This window comes from Ictalurus punctatus, chromosome 1 (assembly GCF_001660625.3).
Source record: "Ictalurus punctatus breed USDA103 chromosome 1, Coco_2.0, whole genome shotgun sequence".
Taxonomy (NCBI): domain Eukaryota; kingdom Metazoa; phylum Chordata; class Actinopteri; order Siluriformes; family Ictaluridae; genus Ictalurus; species Ictalurus punctatus.
Genome location: NC_030416.2, coordinates 10,391,568 through 10,414,011, shown reverse-complemented (window position 1 = coordinate 10,414,011; position 22,444 = coordinate 10,391,568). Strand labels below are relative to the sequence as shown.

The 22,444-nt window shown below is 38.8% G+C and overlaps 1 protein-coding gene across 2 annotated transcripts in view; it reads right to left on the bottom strand.

Annotated features, from left to right (window-relative positions):
- Positions 1–221: 221 nt before the first annotated feature.
- si:dkeyp-77h1.4 (uncharacterized) overlaps positions 222–22,444 on the bottom strand; it is a 23,397-nt gene continuing 1,174 nt past the window's right edge. Inside the window, exons 1-9 of one of the 2 annotated variants that reach the window (XM_017469388.3) lie at positions 20,422–21,338; positions 13,322–13,374; positions 12,533–12,553; positions 12,156–12,425; positions 9,557–9,847; positions 7,869–8,165; positions 6,893–7,071; positions 5,554–5,655; positions 222–5,465 (exon numbers count right to left, since the gene is read on the bottom strand). In XM_017469388.3, the coding sequence (XP_017324877.1) occupies positions 4,551–5,465; positions 5,554–5,655; positions 6,893–7,071; positions 7,869–8,165; positions 9,557–9,847; positions 12,156–12,425; positions 12,533–12,553; positions 13,322–13,374; positions 20,422–20,435 (2,142 nt within the window). In that variant the 5' untranslated portion in view covers positions 20,436–21,338 and the 3' untranslated portion in view covers positions 222–4,550. Of the gene's footprint in view, positions 5,466–5,553; positions 5,656–6,892; positions 7,072–7,868; positions 8,166–9,556; positions 9,848–12,155; positions 12,426–12,532; positions 12,554–13,321; positions 13,375–20,421; positions 21,339–22,444 lie in introns of those variants that run through there. The other variant, XM_017469396.3, reaches the window with a different exon arrangement.

The following is a 22,444-nucleotide window of genomic DNA, read 5'->3' as shown; positions in this document are numbered from 1 at the left end:
TATATATATATATATAAAAAAGAGTATTTTATATATATATATATATATATATATATATATATATATATATATATATATATATATATAAAAGAGTATTTTATATATATATATATATATAAAATACTCTTTTATATATATATATATATATATATATATAAAATACTCTTTTATATATATATATATATATATATATATATATATATATATATATATATATATATATAAAATTCAATACCTATGTAGGAAGGTTTAATTTCATTATTTTTGAAGGCATCCTTAGGCATTACAGTATGTCTTTTCAAGACTTTTGCACAGGACTCTATGTTGATCCCATTTTTAGCATATCTTTATACGGTTCTAGAGAATAATCTGTTGAAGAGCCTGCTTGTACTTCCAGGTCACGTTGGTTCATGCTGAAATGTATTGCAGTGTTCCTGATTCATTTATTTATTTATTTATTGGATTCGTATATGATTTCTAGACTTTGTGTGATGAACAAGTTGAAGCAATTAAAATGTTTCAATATTTAGGTTGTTGTTTTTTTTTGTTTTTTTAAATTATTTTCTGAAAAAAAAAATTATTTCCTGTTTTATTGTTTCCTTTTTTTTTTTTTAAATAAAAAAAGAAAAAGGAGCCATTTTCATTTCAAAATGAAAAAAAACAAACAAATGAAAACAACATACACTGACCAATCATCCTCACCGTAAATCCACCATGACCAAAAGTATTCGCTAACGACAACCCAGTACAGATGTCTCGACCTTTTCCCCCTTTTCATGACTCGATATATCTTTAAGCAATTTGATTTTTAGCTCTAGTCTCTAAAACTGATCGACAGTTGTTTGTTTTCGTTTGTTTAAATTTGAACCATTTTAGTTGGAAAGAAAAACATGCTTCGGTAAATGACCTGCTGATCCTTTGACCTACTGTTCTCTGAAGAGGAAAGCGGTACAAATCTCCAGTACAGAGATATAAGAGCTCCTAAAATCTATAAATCACACACATTACCGGTCAAACATCTCCATCTGCGCTGTGACACCATAAAAAACACGCAAACCCTGCAGTTATTGTACATCACATCACATCCCGTCACTCCTGATGTCACAGCCCAACAATTAGCCACGGAAATTGAAACGGAGGTCTTATGTAAGGTCTTGAGTTTTGTGTGTGTGTGTGTGTGTGTGTATGTGAAAGAGAGAGAGAGAGAGAAAGAGAGAGCAGAAACAGCTACAGGCGGTGGGATGTTAAAAACGGGGCAGCTTTCCTTATGAAATGGTTGAGGAATTGCCAGCAACCAGTGGTGTTCATGACCCATCATTTATCCAGTGTAGTCTTATTGTAAACACAGAACCCATACACACACATACATCCATCTAATGCATATATGCCAATAGTAAATACAAGTACCAAACACGGAATACACACACATACTGCGCACACACTACAAACATGTGTGGAGACAAATCATTGCACCGCCTTGGTGGGCGTACACTAAATATTAAACAAAACAGCACTGTTGTTTTTTTGTTTTGTTTTGTTTTGTTTTTTACAAAAAGGGATGCATGTTATCACTTAGCAGTGTTCAGAAAATGATTTCACTGAGTTCATGCTATATCTTAGCTATCTTTTAGCAAACACACTTAGTTACTATGACTACTACTCGTCTAGAGGTTATATAATCGTTTTCAACTAGCATTTCAGTCATCGGCTGTGTACGTGTGTCTTCGCGTTCCAGTGAAGCACGTGACAGGGTGAAGAGTTTACAGGTTAGTGAACGGATTACAAAGAGAGATTTCATCGTCTTACGGAGACTATGTTTAAGAGCTGGTGTCTGGAAGAATGGGTCAGTTGCCCCCATTCTGCTTTGTTAAATGCCGTCGTGCCCTTGAGCAAGGCGTTTCACCTTCATCTGGTGCAGAGGAAATAGCGATATGCATGCCTGACCCTTTTCCTGTCACTCTGTAGACCCTGATGCACTCCAATGTACTAGTACTACCATGCTGTAGAAAATCAGAACTTTAGTTTACAGAATATGCTCACTAGGGAACGTTTTGTTCATTCGTTTTAATTGGTTAAAAAACAACAAGGTGTAGCTTTAATTAAACCTACAATAATCTCAGCGAGTTCCCAAGTGTATTCATGCCATATAACCAAACGTCTTCATGTATGGATTGTTTATTCCTTCGGCGTTTCTGATTGCCTCATGAATTGGATCAGATTAGATTTGCGGATTTGATCTAAATGAATCATGACACAGGGACTATGGACATAATAATAGCATGCTTATATACTCGATGTGCAATTCACCGATTCTTATTAAGTGTAGAAGAAAAATGGTGCATATCCTTCGTCATTGCCTTGCGGAACCCGTTTTACGAGCTCCCGCCTTAATGACTGACGTGTGCGAATGTGCATAGTCTTTGCACTTAGTATTGCTTAAATCGATCTTGAAATGACAGACCAGCTGTTTGGGGAGTAAAACGGCTCATGGCCTATAGCACTTAGGTTAGAGAGCGAGAGATTGTGAAAGCGAGAGTGATCGTAAGATTTATTAGATTGGGTAATATTAGTAGCTAGCATACCCTCTGCAACTACAGCTACTAATTATGTAACAGAAGTCTTATTTCTGAGCCATCTGAGATCGTATAATTATATGATTCTATCTGATAATTCTGTGATTTTGAGATATCGAGGCAACGTTTTTGGCGTAAAACTTCTCATACAGTGATAAAAAGGCAAAAAAACCAGATAGAATGTTATTTATAAACATTACCGGTGGCTAATTATCTAGAGTGGGTAATACAAGTGACTTACAAACGCACTTGTTATGTGTCATGTCATGTTACGTACGCCGTAAGACCGCACGGCTTTAAAATTTCGATTCATAATACTGATACAAGTGCAAAAGGCTTAGAAAGAACAAGGCCATTCTGAGGTAATGGCGAGGGAGGAGGGTGTTGGTAATGCCGTGGTTTCAAAAATGTTGTAAAGCCTCAGATCGAGATCATATTTTGTGCTTTAATCCGAAACTCAAGTCTGGACCTTTTTCCATCGGTGCGCTACAGTAAACTTAGTCTTCTTAGTGTCTGTATGATGTTTTACAGTATGAGGTTCAGGCATCGTCTGTGTTCGCAAAATCTACCCGATACTAAAATCTGACTTTCTATAGTTACACCCTGACGTCATGTAAACGAACTACGAGCCTTTTCCGAATAAAAGAGAATCCCGCCCCAAACAGCTCACAGAGAACTGCTTCCTTTCCTACACTATTGGTGCAATAGCAAAAGGGCAGTGGTGGTCAGATTCCACAAGAGGCACCCAAAATCTCTGTAAACTGATTCTGATAGCTGATGGGAAAACTTAATGAAACTCTATCGACCAAACAATCAATCGTTCCTAAGATTCCTGGAGTAAAAGCACCGATTTATGATCGTCTCCCCGTATTTAAGTAAGTCCATGGTTAAGATCAGTAACTAAACCCTTCATCTCAATCTACAAGTATTTGGGACCATTTCAAATCATTCTGCAGTTCCTCATAAAACATTACACAATTCAGAATAGGCAGCCATAAACAAATACTGTAACATGCCAGTTAGATCTAAATCTAAATTTTTTTTGTTTTTGCCTATATTACTGAAAGTATCTAACAGTAGAAATAACTTGAAAAGAAGGAATGTTATGACTTTACATTAGTAGGTTTTTCCCGATTACCTTTTTAAGTCAGTCCTGTGTTGGAAAGCTCTGCTCGTGTGTTGACATTGGGAGAGAGAATCCTGTAAAATGGGTTCTAGCGTTTGTAATGCGGCCTGGAAATGTTCTTTTCAGTGGAATTACTCCAAAAAAAACAGTTCCGTCAGAAAGGTCCAGGTTTTGGTAATTGTCAAGCGTTCCTAGGTGTTCCGCGTCAGATCTTTTTTTTTTTCTTTCTTCCAGCTCAGTAAACATTTTCAGATCGGTATACTTTTTAACCTTCAGTGTTATTTTCTGATTTGTACCGATGATTGTTTCGATTGATGTGGATGTTATTCTTTAAGGCTTGAAAAGAAATATATGGAGCCAATGTCTCTGGGGTAGGAACAAGAAGAAGACTGCTCTTTTGGATCTATGGTCACCGTCACCCAGTTCACTACCACAATCCTCAAATACATCAAAGATTAATTGAAGTTAGTTCATTCTCTTGATATTTTTTTTTGTTGTTTTTTTTTTTTTTGCATGCAGTGGAATCATATTTAGGTATCATAAGGATGTTGCATCTGTACATCTTGTTTGCATGTAAGGGGCAGCCTTTCTCAGCCTGCATTAGATAAAGTCAATGGAACACCTGTAGTGGTATGTCTCTGTGTTTATAGAACCGTGTTACAAAGTGATTAAATATGAATTAATCAGGTAAATCTACAGTGTATGTTAGTTATGCATTAAGAGTGAGATTTAGTAGACTAAAATTGCCCTCCCATAATAAGTTGGTGAGTTTTTGCTTGTTGTTAGATCTCGATTGTCAGCGGTGTTAAAAGACATGTGGAGGGAGCAGTAAGCAGGCAGGGGTTTGGACCTCAGGTGGTGGAAGTTTCCTCCACTCCTGAGGCAGGAGCACCATCGCTGGCGGAGGCCGAGTCTTGCTTGGCCTCTGGAGCTGGAGCCCCGGTCGAGATGACCTCGGGAACCTTTCCGGAGCTTTTTTCAGTCTCTGGGGTTTTTGCAGGGATAGCACTAGACTCAGAAGATCCTATATCTGGGGTGGACTCAAGGGTACCATTAGTGGTTGGTTTTGCATCAGGAGTTGGGGAGAGGGCAGGCTTGGTGTCAGGAGTTGCAATAGTAGCTGCTGATGAAGGACTCACAGCAGATGGTGTGCCATCAGGTTTGGTTGGTGTGAGATCAGAAGCTGGAGAGACTGCCATTTTAGTTGGGGTGGCGGCTAGTTTTGAGTCAGGTGTTGGTGTCGCCGCTTTTGGAGGTTCAGGACTTGGGGGTGGTTTGACATCAGAAGTGGGAGTTGGTTTGACTTCTAGGGTTGGTGTGGCTTTAGGAGAAGGGCTAACCGCTGGTTTCAACTCGGGTGTCACTGCAGGCTTTGGGTCTGGAGACGGACTCAAGCTTGGTTTCGACTCAGGAGTGGGCGAGATGGTCGTTTTTGTTTCTTGTGTTGGTGTTACAGAGAGTTTGGGTTCAGGAGACGGTGCTGGCTTCAATGCTGCTGAAACCGGTGTCTCGGATACTGGCTTCGCCTCAGGGGTTGGTGCTGGTTTGGGAGGTGAAGACGGAGTTAGTTTGGACTCTTGTTTGGCAATAGGTTTGGCATCAGAAGCAACAGAGGAGCTCAGGAAATCGGTTTCTCCAATGGGTACTGTTGGTGCCTCAGTATCACTGTCCAGTGGAAGGCCTGCAGTGGTGAAGCCTACTCCTGAGTCGCTGGTCTCCAGGTTCTTTTCATGGATACTTGTGTCCTTAGCAGACACTTCTAGACCCTGAACGTTATACATAATGAACAACATGCACATACAAATACTGTAAATATTCTGAAAGGTTTCGAGACTTCATCTTTATGGTACAAACCTTAATGCTGATTTCAGTGCTCTGGGATTTCTCTGTAATATCTTCTTTTTGTGAGAGAGCCGGAGCGTCATCATTTTGACGGCAGCAAGCTTCCTTCACTACCTGCAAACAGACATGGGGCTGCATTCATCACAGCTACAGTATTTGTGTTGGTACAAATACAATTAACGTTTTCTTGCCATATTAAGAACGTGGTCAAAAAGGGATGATTTCCTCTTAGCCAAACGCACTGGGTGGCCTTAGATTTTATTAGCGATTGAGTAAGCCCTCTTAATTAAAAATGCTTAAAAACTTTGGTGTATGCAACTTGCCATCATTAGGGGAAAATCGATATGCTGTTCATACAACAATCGCATTTATCAATACACTTACAATGAGAGCATGAGCCTTGAGATTTCAGAAAGTAGGTCAATGATGTCAACGATTAACCGTAGTGTGTGTCCATCGAAAACAAAATCATATTGATCATTTTCAAAGTGTTGGCAGAGGAAGGCCAGTTTGATTTGTTTGTGGATTTGCTGTTAATAATCGGTTGGCTCCCAAGTGGCCAGGAGTCCGAGAGAGCATAATTGATTATGTATATGGAAGAGGGCAGTTAATGCTTTCTTTTAAGTGTTCATCTGGCCTGTGACATAGCTTGAGAAGCACTTTGAAAAGATTTGGTGACTAACTTCATGAGGGTGAGCTCTAACACTCCCCCTCCCTGGCTAATAGATGTCATGTGATACGGCAGAACTAGGTAGTTGTTGGGAATTGGCAGTGATGACTCATACTGGGTGGGGTAAAGGCATTGACCCATTGGTGGGTCAATACTGGTGAGTCATGCTTCTTTCATTCCTCCATAGCGCTACAAAGGAAAGCAATTTTTTTTTCATAGTCACTGTTCTCTATTTGTTCTGAGCCTTAATGAGTTTACAGAGCCTCACCAAAAGCATTTCAATGTACAGTTGTCTCTGGCATACTGTGCATATGACAAATAAAATGACCGACTTCATGAATGGCTCATTTTTTGAAAATTTATTTTCGGGTAGTTGCTTATAGAGGCCAAATGTTATACAATATGATGTCTTTACTGTGATCTATTCAGTTGAAAATAGTTCTTAATGCTGTTGACTACACAGAAGGCCTAGAGCTAAAATGCACAGCCCACCGCTGCCTAACACACTGAGCTTCAGGCGCTAATGTGTCTCTTTACTGACTAGATGTCACGGTCTTCCATAGCACCTGATGATGTACTTGTCAGTAAGGCTAACCGTCTAATACGAGTCGTAAAGGGTTTCCGCTTAATAGTTGTGTATGAATGTTTAATGTTTGGTGTGCTTCAGTATAGTTTTCCTACCTGTCTAAAGGCATTTCCTTCCTCTTTGCCTGCATTTTTTGCAATCTTCTCGATGGCTTTGGCTTTTGCTGCCCTTTTGCGCACCTTCACCAGACATGACACCAAACACACCAGCAGCAGCACCACCAGCAAAGCCAGCAGAGAAATCACTGCCAAAAAGACATTAGGCAGCCTGTATGCTGAGAGACCGAGAAAGAAGGACGAGAAATTTTCCATTAGTAACACAAACAAAACATTGTTGTTGTTTTTTTTCCCCACAAGCTTTCCATTTCCAAACAATTAGTCTTTCTCTTCAGATTTCCACTCAAAACCACACCCACCAAAACATGTGTACGTCTGCTACCTACATATAAGAAGAAAAAAAAAAAGGGTTCTGAATACAAACCTACCTTAAAGTACAAATTATTTGCCCCACCTACTTGTAGTCACTTGAAAATTGTGTTAAATGGGAATGAAGTGCACAATCATCAGGGAAAAACTGTAAGATAATGTGTGTGTGTATCGGTTGAAGTGAAATGAGAACCAAATCCTGCATTTGTACCCAGTTACCATCTTTGTGACGAAATGAAGTGACGGATAAATGAAAAGGCCATTTTTCTGAATACGTTGCGAGAGATATACAACACGATATACGATGCGTGAAGTGTTTAATAGAGCACGGATGCATTTTACACAGCTCATGCATTATACAACATAAATGACAATGTATTAATACACCAGCTGGACAAAAGTATGTGGACACCTGACCATCACACCCATATGTGGTTCTTCGACCAAACTATTGCCACAAAGTTGGAAGCACACACTTGTACAGAATGTCTTTGTATGTTGTAGCATTACGATTTCCAGTCACTGGAACTGAAAAGCAGATATAGATGTGATGGTCAGGTGACTACAAACATTTGGCCATATAGTATAATATACATAAAATAACATATCCTATATTTAAAGTAAGATTAAGTGCTCGTTTCCTTACGTTCCACCCCCAAGTAGAATTTTGACACGGAGAAGCCCTGTAGATCAGTGACCTGATACAGTCCTGCGTCACTGGCCTTCACTTGCTTCAGAATACACATCGAGTTGTCCATGGAGAATCGGCCCTCCAGGTTGTGATCTGGAAGCAGGTTCAGTTCGCCCCTATCCATAATCACCCAGCTGATGTTGTCAGATCTGCCGAAGTCGGGTGAGAAGATCAGACGGGCAGACGAACTGTTCAAGTGCAGATTCAGCTTAAACGTGCCTCCGTATGGCACTGTGACAAACTTCAATTCCTCTGCAATGACAGAGAAGAAAGAAAGAAAGGCCTAATGTTAAATTTCCATTCTTCAAGCGTTACAATGATATTGGGGTTACCGATCAGAAGGTCAGGAGTTCAAGCCCCAGCACTGCCAAGCTACCCCTGTTGGGCCCTTGGGCAAGACCCTTAATCCTCAATTGCTCTGCTGTATAAATGAGAAATGTAAGTCGCTCTGGATAAGGGCTTCTGCCAAATACCGTAAATGTAATGTACTTTTGCTAATGATCAAGAAAATATTTATAGGCCTCTTTCAAATTTTTTCGACCTGATGGCACAATCCAAGACAAAACTAAAATGTAATGTAAATGATATCACAGGCCATAGGAGTAAAGAGAACCAGGAGACATGCTGATGGCGAACAAAGAATAAGAGAGTGGGAATGAAGTCAGTTGGAGAAAGCAAGCGAGAGCATGAATATTTTATTAGACGGATAGTGCAGTCAGGACAGGAGTAATTCTAAACAATTTATCAGCTCACTTCATATCTCACATATCTCCATTACTCAATAGCTCACTGCGGTCATACATTGTTGCTTCGGTCCTTCCTTCTTCAAATGGATGCACTGTCCCAAAAGATCTCATCCCTCTGTTCCCATCCATACACCCCATCTTTCAATCCTGCCTGTCTCCCTTGTGCCACATCTGTCATTTTCACATTTGTCCTACCTTCTCGTCTGGCTGTGCTATAAAACCCAGAATCGATTCTCGCATTGCTACACCAACCTCCTCTTCCCCCACCACCCCGAGTTCTGTCTCAGATATTCCCTCTAAAAAGTCAAAAGGACATGTAAAGTAATACAACTTCAATCTGAACTGGGGCACTATTAATGTTATAAGATCATTATGCCCATCATAATAGGTACTTAAGGGGATAAGGATTAAGCCAGAAAACATCCTGAGTCCTTAATACATGTTTCTGAAAAAAAAAAAAAAGCCAAGCTGCATTAACCACATGTGCAGAAATCTTGGCAACTATTCCAACGCTCAAGACCTAGTCACCATTTTCAGACTGTTGTGCGCTGTGTAGTGTGCTGTAGAGCCTATTTGTACATACATATATGGCAGCGGTAGCTCGGTGGTTAACGTTTTGGTCTACTGCTCAGAAGGTCAACCCATTGTTGGGTCCTTGAGCAAGGCCCTTAACCCTCAATTGCTCAGATGTATGAATGAGATCAATGTAAGTCGCTCTGGATAAGAGCTTCTGCCAAATACCGTAAATGTAATGTACTTTTGTTGATGATCAAGAAAATATTTATAGGCCTCTTTCAAATTTTTTAGACCTGATGGCACAATCCAAGACAAAACTATGTCTATTTATTTATAAGGGCATAATACAAGGCACAAGATTACCATTTTCCACCATCTCACCTTTCACATTAAGGCATATCTTTTTGCCCACTTTCCCACCGGTTAGAGTGATGGTGTAGCTGCCTTCATCAGCCCCAGTCACAGCTTTCAGTACGACGTGCTGCTCGGTAATGCTGAGGCGATCCGCGTAATTCTCATGGACGTGTCCTTCGGCTGTCAGCAGCTCTAATGCCGGATGAGATGTCTGATTGGCCTCAACGGCAATGGGACGAAAGCCCACACCTTCAGGCATACCCAGCAGCGTAATAGTGAAGTCTCTTCCATATATCACGTTCACCTCCACTGTGCAATCTGAAGAGAAAAGAAGAGATTTGTTTTTTAGGAGAGAGTGAGAATGAGAGGAAGAGACCTGCAGAGAGACAAAAAGAAAAACGGAAAGCACCAAGGGTGGTTTGACAGAGCTGCAATTAACTTCTGCATCATTACACGCCCATGTTGTTAACTACATACACCCTGTAATAATGAAACTATTCAGGGCTCATGCTGTATGTGTTTCTGTGTGACTATAGCTCACTGTACGTAAGACATACTACAATTGTGTAGCAGGCTACAATTCATGGCTGTTACACAAAGTATCCCTTTGTGTTTGGATAAAAATAATCCATTTCAGATTTTTATTCAAAGACTAAAAAGATTTTTTTTTTTTTTTTTTTACATTAAAAAAAAAAATCACTATAAAGACTAATAAACAGTAATAAACTAAACCAACTCAATATTTGGTATGGCAACCCTTTGCGTTATAAAAATGCATCAGTAGTCTCATGTATACATGTAAGTTGTATACTTCTAAGCGACTTGCAGACTGGAGACGGTTACACTTGCTTTTATCTGGTCTATTATGTAATATTTTACTTTCTTTACCGACATACAAGCATTTTTCTGTAGCATTTGTTGTTTTAAAAGTAACGCTTGAAAACCTCAGAAGCCAAAAAAATGAAAGATCTAAGAAGAAACACTGTATTAAAAGAATTTAGGTGCACAGTACTGTATACGTTTTTTTTTTTTTTTTTTTAAATGACGTTTTCTTCCAATGACTTTGTGCACATATGCTTGTGAGACCCTCACATGAGAACATTGAGGGATCACTTTTTAAATAATACTAACAGTTTGAAGTCTGCGGTAATGAGGGCGTGGACAAGCACTGGCTGTGAACAGGAGGACCGTGAAAGAGAGAGACGTTGACGTGAGAAGCTGACAGTGAACTCGGTCCATGAATAGACCGATGACGATGGAAACACGACAGTGGATATCAAAATGTCGACACATGCCTGTTAAAATGGCAAGTTTTTGTCGAAGTAAACAAAGATCAATCATGTCAGACCTTTTCTGAATCCACCTCAAAATCTGTGGGGTGCCCGGAAGCGGAATGTGCGCAGGAGATGCCCTCACAATCCCATTGTTTTTGGAAGAAAGAGTGAGAAAACAGTGCTTAGTCAAGATGTGTCACGCTGATAGACTGAGTGGTGTGATAAAAATCAAAAGGTGCTTCAACTGAGTATTAGTTTAGGGGTGTGCACACTTGGTTATGAAAAGTTTTTCCCCTAAAAACATTTCTGATCGTTTATCACTTTATTCGCATACTTTGCAATTTCACATTAAAGGTGGGAAAAGTTTTGACATGATTTATCTTAGAGTCATTCTTTTAATTCACTAAAACCTGCCATTTTAACAGGGCTGTGGAGACTTTTTATATCCATTCTACGTGTGCTTTTTTGAAAAGAATTTATTTAGACAAATGAAGTGCCAAAAATGCTCCCACAATTTTTTACAAATATGTTTAAGAATTTTTTTTTAAATAAATAAAGACTGCATCGCTCTCTCCAGTATATTCTGGGTTTTTTTGACTGAGTGATACAAATACATTAAAAGTTTATTTTAGTTCCCATGTTCTATCCATTCTCCTCCTCCTCTCTCTCTCTCTCTCTCTCTCTCTCTCTCTCTCTCTCTCTCTCTCTCTCTCTATATATATATATATATATATATATATATATATATATATATATATATATATATATATATATATATAATATATATTATATATATATATATATATATATATATAATATATATTATATATATATATAATATATATATTATATATATATACACACAATATATATATATATATATATATATATATATATATATATATATATATATATACACACACACACACATATACATATATATATACATATACACATATACATATATATACACACACACACACATATATATATATATATTTATACATACATATATATACACATACACACACATATATATATATATGTATGTATATACAGTACCCCACAAAAGTGAGTACACCCCTCACATTTTTGTAAATATTTGATGATATCTTTTCATGTGTCAACACTGAAGAAATGACACTTTGCTACAATGTAAAGTAGCGAGTGTACAGGGGGTTTTTTTTTGCTAAAAAAATGTTTCTTACACTGCTCATTATTATTAGATATAATGGACGTTTTTAATTATTTTCTTCCACCAAAGGTAGTGCTCCAAAACCAAAAGAGATGGCTCGACAGAGCATCCACTGTTAGACAGCGAAAGAACTTGATCAAGCCGTGCTGAGTATCACCTCTGACGATGACATTGAGCTGCTTGATGTTATTTGGGTTTTGCTCAGATCTGATGATGTACACTCCCTCATCACTTTCTCCAACATTCTCCAGAATCAGGTGATTCAGGTGAGTCGTGCTCAGTTTGACCCGCGCGTTGATCACTTCCCCGTTCTTCATCATCTCCAGCTCTCGTGCTGGACCGATCCTGGGCTTGAAGATCACCGTAGCACCGCCCGCTGGCAACAAGATTTGATAATCCTCGCCCAAGAATACAGTCTCATCTTTCGCTAAGAAAGACCAAAGCACATCGACATTCATATATTACAGTGAGGACTGTAGTGGTTTCACTTCGAATTTGAGTGAAAAAAAATGTATTATTTTTATTGCATCTTACCTTTCAGAGTTGTAGAGAAAGCTGAGGAATGAGGTAAGTGAGGTAAGTTAATACTCTGACCTCGCACAAGTCAATCACTTCATGACATTATGACATCATCAATCAAAAGTTTGAACACACCGACTCATGGAAGGGTTTTCTTCATTTTTATTATTTTCTATTGTTTAGAATAACAATGAAGACATTCACACTATCTATTCCTGAAGTGGTGGAATGAACTTCCAACATCAATCCCGATCACAGAATCGGTCAGTATCTTCAAAAAAAAAACAAACAAAAAAAAAACACCCAGCTCTTCCACGAGCACTTAACTAACCCCTAAAATGCCAACGAATAACGAATAAATGTAACACTATGAAATAGCACATATAATACATAAACGTAGTTACGTTAAGTAAACTTAAGTGTTTAACAAATCAAAAAGGTTTCGTATTTGGAAACTGTAACGGGTTTTCTGATAACTCTTGCCGTTTCCTCAACCGGCCTCATGAGACAGGTTCATCGAGAAGACTTTTCTGAAAAGGTTATAAATATGTTGCGCTTCTCCTCAGTTCAATACGGGAACTATTTTATTCAAAGATAAAAAAAAAAAAAAAAAAAAAAAAAACGCTCTTAAAACAACATTAACAGAGTCATCAGCATTAGAAACCTGTTTTAACCGTACGCGTTCATCCAAATATCTTTACGATGGTTAAAAATGTGTATGTAGCATTAAATATGGCTAGAGAGATTTTCTATCATAAACAATAATCATGAATATTTATTTATTTATTTAAATGCATTTCTTACCCACACAGAGCAGCATGCTGAAGCCCACGACTCTCAGGCTCTCCATGTTGGATCTGAGCAGCGGGATAGAAAGTGTCATTTAATGAGAATCATAGAAAGAGAACAGTCATATAAACATCCGTCCAGATAAGGGATTCAGTTAACACATTCTTTGCTGAATGTACACTGGTGAGGGTTGATTCTCTCTTTTTTGCCACCTTTTGCCTTGAATCAAGCAGCTAATTTGCTCGGTTCGTGTAATTACTGAGAGCGGTAATGGCTGCTTAGGGCAGTGTTGCTGATGTAGCTCATTAAAAAAAACCTCAATACTGCATGTTCGGGATCATGGGAGACCGGGACTTGCTGCATTTCCTGCTGATCTAAGGTTGTTCATTGATTTGTGCATCTGTGTGGGACACGGAGATTAACGAAGATGAATGAATCTTAGTCGATGTGCCAGTTTGATCTGAATGCGATTTGATATTAGCAATGCCTGCTTTCCCCCTTTCTTGTCCAGGTAGCAGGGGGCGTTGCTTTGCGTGCACTGTACTGAACACTGCACCTCTGAGTAAATCTGTGCAAGTCATGTCAAATCGTCAAGGGTCTAAAAAGACAATAGATCGTGGAACACCAGTAGGACAAAACTGAGACAGTTTGAAGCAGATCAGACTGTATGTAGAGCCTGTCGCAGATAAACCTTTGGAGATTAAAAAAAAAAAAAAAAAACCCCAACATTGATAACATGTGGGTCTGATCCATAACACATACCTCTTTAACAATCTGGCGTTGATTAAAGAGCATACCTAATAATCTGTTCGCTTTCTCTCTGGCTATACACACATTCTCTCTCGAGAGCTATACACACATTCTCTCTCGAGAGCTATACACACATTCTCTCTCGCGAGAAAGAGAGAGAGCTATACACACATTCACTCTCTCTCGTTCTCAAGAGAGAGCTACACACATTCTCTCTCTCGCGCGCTATACACACACTCTTGCTCTCTCGAGAAAGAGAGAGCTACACACATTCTCTCTCTCTCTCTCTCGTTATACACACATTCTCGCTCTATCTCTCGAATTATACACACATTCTCTCTCTCTCTCTCTCTCTCAAGTTATACACACATTCTCTCTCTTTCGAGCTATACACACATTCTCGCTGTCTCTTTCTCTCTCTCGAGCTATACACATATTCTCTCTCTCTCTCGAGCTATACACACATTCTCGCTGTCTCTTTCTCTCTCTCTCGAGCTATACACACATTCTCTCTCTCTCTTGAGCTATACACACACTCTCTCTCTCTAGCTATACACACATTCTCTCTCTCTCTCGCTATACACACATTCTCTCTCTCGAGCTATACACACATTCTCGCTCTCTCGCTCTCTCTCTCTCTCTCGCTATACACACATTCTCTCTCTCTCTCGCTATACACACATTCTCTCGAGCTATACACACATTCTCGCTCTCTCTTGAGCTATATACACATTCTCTCTCTCTCTCTCTCTCTCGCTATACACACATTCTCTCTCGAGCTATACACACATTCTCTCTCTCGAGCTATACACACATTCTCTCTCTCTCGCTATACACACATTCTCTCTCTCGAGCTATACACACATTCTCGCTCTCTCTTGAGCTATATACACATTCTCTCTCTCTCTCGCTATACACACATTCTCTCTCTCTCGCTATACACACATTCTTTCTCTCTCTCTCTCTAGCTATACACACATCCTCGCTCTCTCTGTCTCTCTCGAGCTGTACACACATTCTCTCTCTCTTTCTCGCTATACACACATTCTCTCTCTCTCTCTCTCTCTCTCTCTATACACACATTCTCTCTCTCTCTCTCTCTCTATACACACATTCCTTCTGCCTGACGCGATTTTGGTGCCGGATCCTGTCTCACCCTCTGCTGCAGCGGATGGTCTAACATGGATACTCTAACATTGCACTTCCCAAAACATATTATTTTCACTCAGTACTGTTTGACTTGATTTCATAGTATACTACTGTGGAAGAGTAATGATTTATAATCCCACTATCTGCTTTTGACTCTGGCTCCTCTCAGGGTTTCTTCCTCATGTCGTCTCAGAGAGCTTTTCCCTCACCACAGTTGCCTCTGGTTCGCTCATTAGGGATCTAAATATAAATCCACATTTCTGCAAAGCTGCATTGTGCACAGCAATGTCTCCTCTAAATGTGATATGCCAAGTAAAACCGAAATGAATTGGAAATTGCATAATTTATTTACAGAACAACTGGCAGAAAAATTTCAACATTACACCCTATCTGAATGTAGGCATGGAGTTATTTAATTTATTAAAAGCTGCACAGGTATAAGGATGTACGGATTAATATTTAAATCATGTATAAAACTTTTTTTTTTTTTTAAATAGCAAATGTACTGAAAATCTATAGGAAATGTATTAGATTTGCTGATATAATTCTGCACTGTGCTGAATTTAAAATACGGAGTCATAAATAAACACAGCTGGCTGTTAAAGTGCAGAATTTTAAATTGCAGTTCATCTTTATATTAAATGTTTCCGGCACAATGTTTCATAGTGGCCTTCCTGGGAATTATATAAAGGAATGCCATATGTAAGTATATTAAACCTGCAGAACTCATCTAGCAGATTTACTGCTACATAGAACATGCACACCGATACCCAAAAGAAAAAAAAATACAACTTATTCATTTAGTCAGATTTGATGACAGACGACGACGTGTTGTTTTTTCCTGATACTGCACCACTCTTCACAAAATGCCTTCAACACGGGCTATGCGCAAAAAAAAAAAAAACAACCAACCAAGGGAACGTTCCAGAATTTTCACCAGCTTCTTCTATAAAGCGCCCACATTCAGTTCTCTTACTCCGTTCAAAACATCGATCTTTTAATATCTCGGACTGGCGATTTGATGAGTATCTTCTGATACTCCTTGGTCTGATCTATAGTGTATAAGCTTAGGTTGTAACGCCTTATAAAATCCCCAAACATATGAAGGCAGACTTTAAATAACCATCTATAATTTGAGGAACGGGATAATGAACATGTTGCTGTATTTACAATTCTATTTGATGTTTGAAAATGTTAATCGGATTATTCGATCACTTTTCACCACCAAAAAAAAAAAAAAAAAAAAAAAAGAGTTACTAAGCTTGACAAAGCTATTCGTGTGGCAGAGGTCGACATTTGTTTTATTACATACTCATCCAAAAACTCAAGATTGTTCAATTGGAGCGTCATTTTGCGCCTACATGAGCATCTAGACAGCATAAGACAGGAGGCAACTCTGAATAGACCAGAGTCTCCGGCAAAATGTCAAGCATGTGGATGTGAGGCAAATAACAAACTGCTGCGGTCAGGAGATTGGCTTGAGAATTCATTTACCACTCACAAGGACTTTCACATCTTTTACTCTTTTATTACAGAGAAAGACATGACGGTCGACTGAGGATACAGAAGGATCACGGTACAGCTATAGGCAGAGGTAGGGGAAAGAGTGGAAATAGCTAATGGAATAGATTAGCAAAACATGGATCCTTCATTAATGTATTAATTTGGCTAATATCTCAATGAAACGTGATGTAAAAGTGAGACAGAATCTAATCCGAGCAAAGAACTGGTCCGAGTTTCTCAAAAGCATTGCAAAGTTAAGAACATCTTACCTGGGAAGTGTGTTCAATAGCTACTTTTCCATGCAAAGATTTTTCCGAGAGAAAAAAAGGTTTAGCACGTTGAAATGTTTATCGATATAACTGATGGAAACGTAAATTATCGCTAACTGTCGACATTTACAACTTTATCATATGAGTTCTATGTCGATACTTTAAATGTTGGGGGGAAAATGGTTTGGAAACAAGTTTTGTTTAGAAAAATGGCATTCATGCAAAAAAAAACAACAAAAGTGTCCCGTGACAGAATCTATCCACCCATCAGGGGAAGAATAAGGATGTGCGTGCCATCCAGGAATGTGCCAAGGAATTATGGTATGCAATATCATTGGCCTCCGCTACGTTTGGCAGCCTGATATAACTCCACGTTCATTTTTCATTAACAGTTGTGTACGCAGCATATGCATGTCGATGGACGGACGTTTTACTAGCCCTGAATGTTTTCCCCCACTACCTGCACTCGGCACAGATTGCCAGCTTGAGCAGGGCGATAGCAATCTGCTTTCAGGTCGGACCCAGTGGTCAGTGGCAACCCGTGATGGGCGCAACATCAAGACCAATTAATTGGCACGGCGTCTCAATCTTGGGCCGTGACGTTCTAGAATATTGCAGCCAGAGACTTTCTGTGAAGCGTCTGTCCACCACTACCTTCCAGACCCATGGGCTTCCTCGCATAAAGGCAGTTAAACGGCGCCCTATCAGACGAGCAGCTTCTCCATTCTGCTGTCGTTTCCTGATATTTCGCACAATTGCAATTATTTGTTCAATTAAAAGGACGGTAAGCTGGCTAGTTTCATTTAATTGTCTCAATACTCTCTTTTACCATGCGAAAGACGGACTTGCCATGTACACAAAATGATGTATGGAAATGGCTCAAGGGCAGATTTCTTTTGCAATACACCAAAACCTCTGCCACAATCTGGTTTTAATGATGACATCATCACGCACACCATCTTATCGGTAAAAGACCAATTGGATGGAAACAGGCAGGAGACGGCAAATTCCGCAAACTTTTTATAACACCTTTTCATTTTGCCGATAACAGAAAGGCGCAAAAAGTGGATGGAAACTTGGCTGATGTGATGCTCACTTTACCATTTCACGGTTATCTTTGTGCTGCGATGCTTTTGAGGAAACTCAACCACTTGGAGCTGAGGTTTAAGAATTTTGCTCAAGGGTGCACCAGTGGCTTTTAGGATTTTTAGCTTATAACCTTCTTGTTAGTCGTACAGAATCTTTACCAGTGAGCTAGAAAAGGCATGTGGGGCAAGGTGAAATGGTACAGAAACAATACAGTGTAGATGAGAGGAAAGATTAAGGAGGAGAGGGATTAAAAATGCAGGAATTCATTAGGTGCTCAGGTGTGGCTTGACAGCTGAAGCATTACATGGAAAGCCATTCCGCTACATGAAGTATTACCTGCAGTTTTATTGCATTTCAGCTGAATAGGTTGATAGATGGGGATACATAAGGCAGATCCAGTAAAGCATATATTGAAAGGTTTATGAGAAATGGTGGGGGTTGTGCTGAAGAAGGTGGTTATGTTCTTCAGGGAAATATTTTATATATATATATATATATATATATATATATATATATATATATATATATATATATATATATATATATATATATATACGCATATGTATGCATATAGATAGATAGATAGATACATATACATATGCATATGCATATATATATATATATATACGCATATATATGCATATATATACGCATATATGCGCATATATATGCATATATGCGCATATATATGCATATAGATAGATAGATACATATACATATGCATATATATATATATATATATATATATATATATATATATATATATGTGCATAGATATATGTGTATGTGTCTATCTATCTATAATATATATATATATATATATATGCACATATATAGATAGATAGATAGATACACACACACATATATATGCATAGATATATGTGTATGTGTCTATCTATCTATCTATCTATAATTTTATATATATATATATATATATATATATATATATATATATATATATATACACACACACACACACACACTTCAAATGACCAACAATGGTTCATTAATGTATTTTAACATACTGTCTGAAGCAATACAATCACAATATAGTATTTTGTCCTTATTGTGCAAGCTTATAATGCAATACTCACAAACTGAGGACTACACATAAGAAAAAGAAAAACCACCTGATATTGTGAAATCAGGAATGAAGTGCCAATATATTTTATTCCAGTACCAGGTTGCTTCTGCCAGAAGGTTACAGCTTGGTCATAAATGGGTCTTTCAACAAAATATTGACCTGGAAATATGTCCAAATCAGCATAAAGATGGTTTCGAAACACAAAATCACAGTTTTTGTAATGAGTGCCTCAGTTTCTGGAAATGTGAATTGTAGAGAGAAAACCATATGCACAAAACTACAAATTTTACATGGAGGAAAAAGATGCCCAAGAACCCTCAACATTCATTCATTTATGTAAAAATGTCCATATCTGCTCTAAATATATCTCATTACATGTTTTGTTAAACGCATGTCTTCACTTTGGCTTGTTTTCATGCCAATAACGTTGACTGTATCTTCTTTACGATAATACTCTATCTACTATCAATCTGCTGCTATGCCAGTCATAGAGTAATGGAAAAATGACGAAGAGGATATCACATTTCACCCTCCTATCTTCCAAAGCACTGAGGTGTAAGAGCAGCATTTATTTAGCAGTTTATTCTGCCACATTTGTGAAGGTAGGCTAACAATTCACCTGGGTATTAAGTCCTGTATTACACTCCTTGTGGAAAAATAAAAATCGTTTAAAGCTTCTCATGAACCTCTCATGAGCTTTACTGTTAAATCTATTTGCTAAAAAAAAAAAAAAGAAGGTCTTATTTGAGAGAAGAGTGTAAAAAGAAATGCACCACGAGAGTTTGATGTCATTTCTATGCTGTGTATTTTATGCTGCTTCTTTTAGGTCCTTATTAGGCCTAAACATTGCTGCTGTGTGAGAACCTGGGGAGCATAAAATCTGCTACGGTATTTCGCTCTTTATTTGCAGCTTAACACGGGAATACATACTTGTTATTTTCCCAGAATAAGGCTGTATACAAGGTGACAGATTGCAAACGATCACCTGACCACACTGATCAAGAACTGCCCGTGGTAGCAGCGTCAGCTGCAACGGGAGTCGCTCTCGTTTACTTTTTACCAGGCTGCATACACAAAACGCCAGACCCATGCTTCATGCCTAATATCATTAGAGTGGGTTTCCATAGGGAGACAAAATATGAGTCAGACCGAACGGCATGCAGCCATGTCTAGAAGCTATATGATACCATGATATAATTCTGTTTTAGCCTTTCAGACATCAAATCCTCTTCGAATGTATTCAGACATGTAGACAAAAAAACGCAACATACCCGTGCACTTTCATGATCTCTAGATGTGATTTTTCATATCCCTCGCACTCTTTCCTTCTTGAAAGATCCTCCCCCCACACCTCCCTTTCCAACTGTCCACCCCAGAAGACTACCCATTACATAACACTCAAGCATCCCATAATAGGCCAAAGGCATGGTGACACCCTCCACCCATAAGCACTCATACATGCAGTGTGCACTGCTCTATAATCATTTATGAAACACAAAACACAAGGAAATCCTGAATGCATACACACACACACACACAGAACAGCAGGCCAATTTCGAAATGAAGTAGAGATTAAGAGGAAGTGCACTTTCATATCTATGGCAGTGATTTTATCTGCAGTTTCCCCTTGAATGTGACTTATGGGAAGCCAAACAACTCAAAAGCAGGTCCAAACTGAGCTACTCAGAAGAACCGCACAGTATAGACCAAATACCTGCGCAACCCACTGGGTAGCACGACGTGGACCAACTGACACGCGCGACTCATTGGACAAGAGTTTCAACGGCGCTGCGTGGACCTATTTGGACCTCCCAGCGTTAGCCACGAGACCTGCTCCAAAATGTAGCGCAGCACAAATTCATTTGAATTCTACCCATAATTCTACACTAAAATACTTAAGCTACGGATATCAACAGTCCCTATAACAGGTGGCAAACAGGTGAATAGCTGAAACCATTTGAAATAGTCCTAAAATTCTTAACAGAATTGACGAAGCCCTTGAAAGAAACAGTTCACAAACAGAAGAAAACTCTGTGTACTTGTATTCAGATCGTTTATCCTTAAAGAACAGGAACGCATAACCGTAGGCCTATGTGCATGGCTGTAAGTAATCAAATCATTATCGATTTAGTCCCTTCCAGTTGATTTTTCGCTGCGCTGCTCAGTGGCTCACGCTGGGAGGTCCAAACTAGTCTGTGCACGGCTACCCAGTGGGTCGCTCGGGTATCTGGGGACATTCGAAAACATTTAACGTGGCTTTAACGTACTATAACGATGACCGAGGAAAACCATTTTTGTCACACATTTCACGTCATGAACACTATCGACTGCTAAGATGATGGCACCGCGATCCAAGTGGAAAGAATATTTTTACATTAAGTGTTTTCTCTCCCATAGAAAACCGTTATAAACAAACCGCTTAGCGTGAAACTTTGCATGTTGCGCTAATATTCTAGGTCAGTGGTTTTCAAAGTGGGGGCCACCAGGGGGCGCCCGGGGGACCTCAACAATTTGGTGTGCCCATCCCTCCCACTAGTATGTTTTCTCTTTCTCACTCTCAGACAACCACACACACAACCAATTCCTAATGTAATTTAAAGATGTAAGATGTCATTATTAATAAAAAAATTTTTTAAAAGGGGGATATACTCAGAAGTCTGTATTTTTAATGTGTTTTAAAGACATCTTGCAAAAGGGGGCCTCGGTCAAATGTTAATGCCATTTGGGGGGCCTCGCCCTGGAAAAGTTTGGGAACCCCTGTTCTAGGTTCATCTGCTTGCCTGTACATAGTATGGTTTATTAATAAAGTGTGTACTAAATTCAGTCCTCCAATATCACTATCTTAGTCCAGTAAGCCACGTTAAGCTTTTTATTTATAACAACTTTTTTTTTTTCTTCACACTCGACGTGAAAATATTGTCTTTCCACTTGGATCACCGTGCCTTTGCCTTAGCAGTAGATACTGAGAGAAAAAATGCTGTTCCCTGATGGCTGTTTTAATACATGAAACCACGATAAGCATTTTTTCAAATTTTATTTTTTTATAAACGTTAAGCATTTTAAAATTTTTAAATGTCCCCGTTTTAGGTCTGGGCTGGGCAATTCATTCATTAGTTGAGTTTAGACCAGCTTTTTGAGTTATTTGGCTTCCCATATGACTGCTGTAATACCTGCCCTGTCGCTGCAGAGCTTTTATTAACTCTGTGACGTCATCGCGGACGAGCAGCCTGATATATCACTTCTTAACCGTTGTAGCGATATGGCTAGATCAAAAGTCTACAATATGCAAATGAG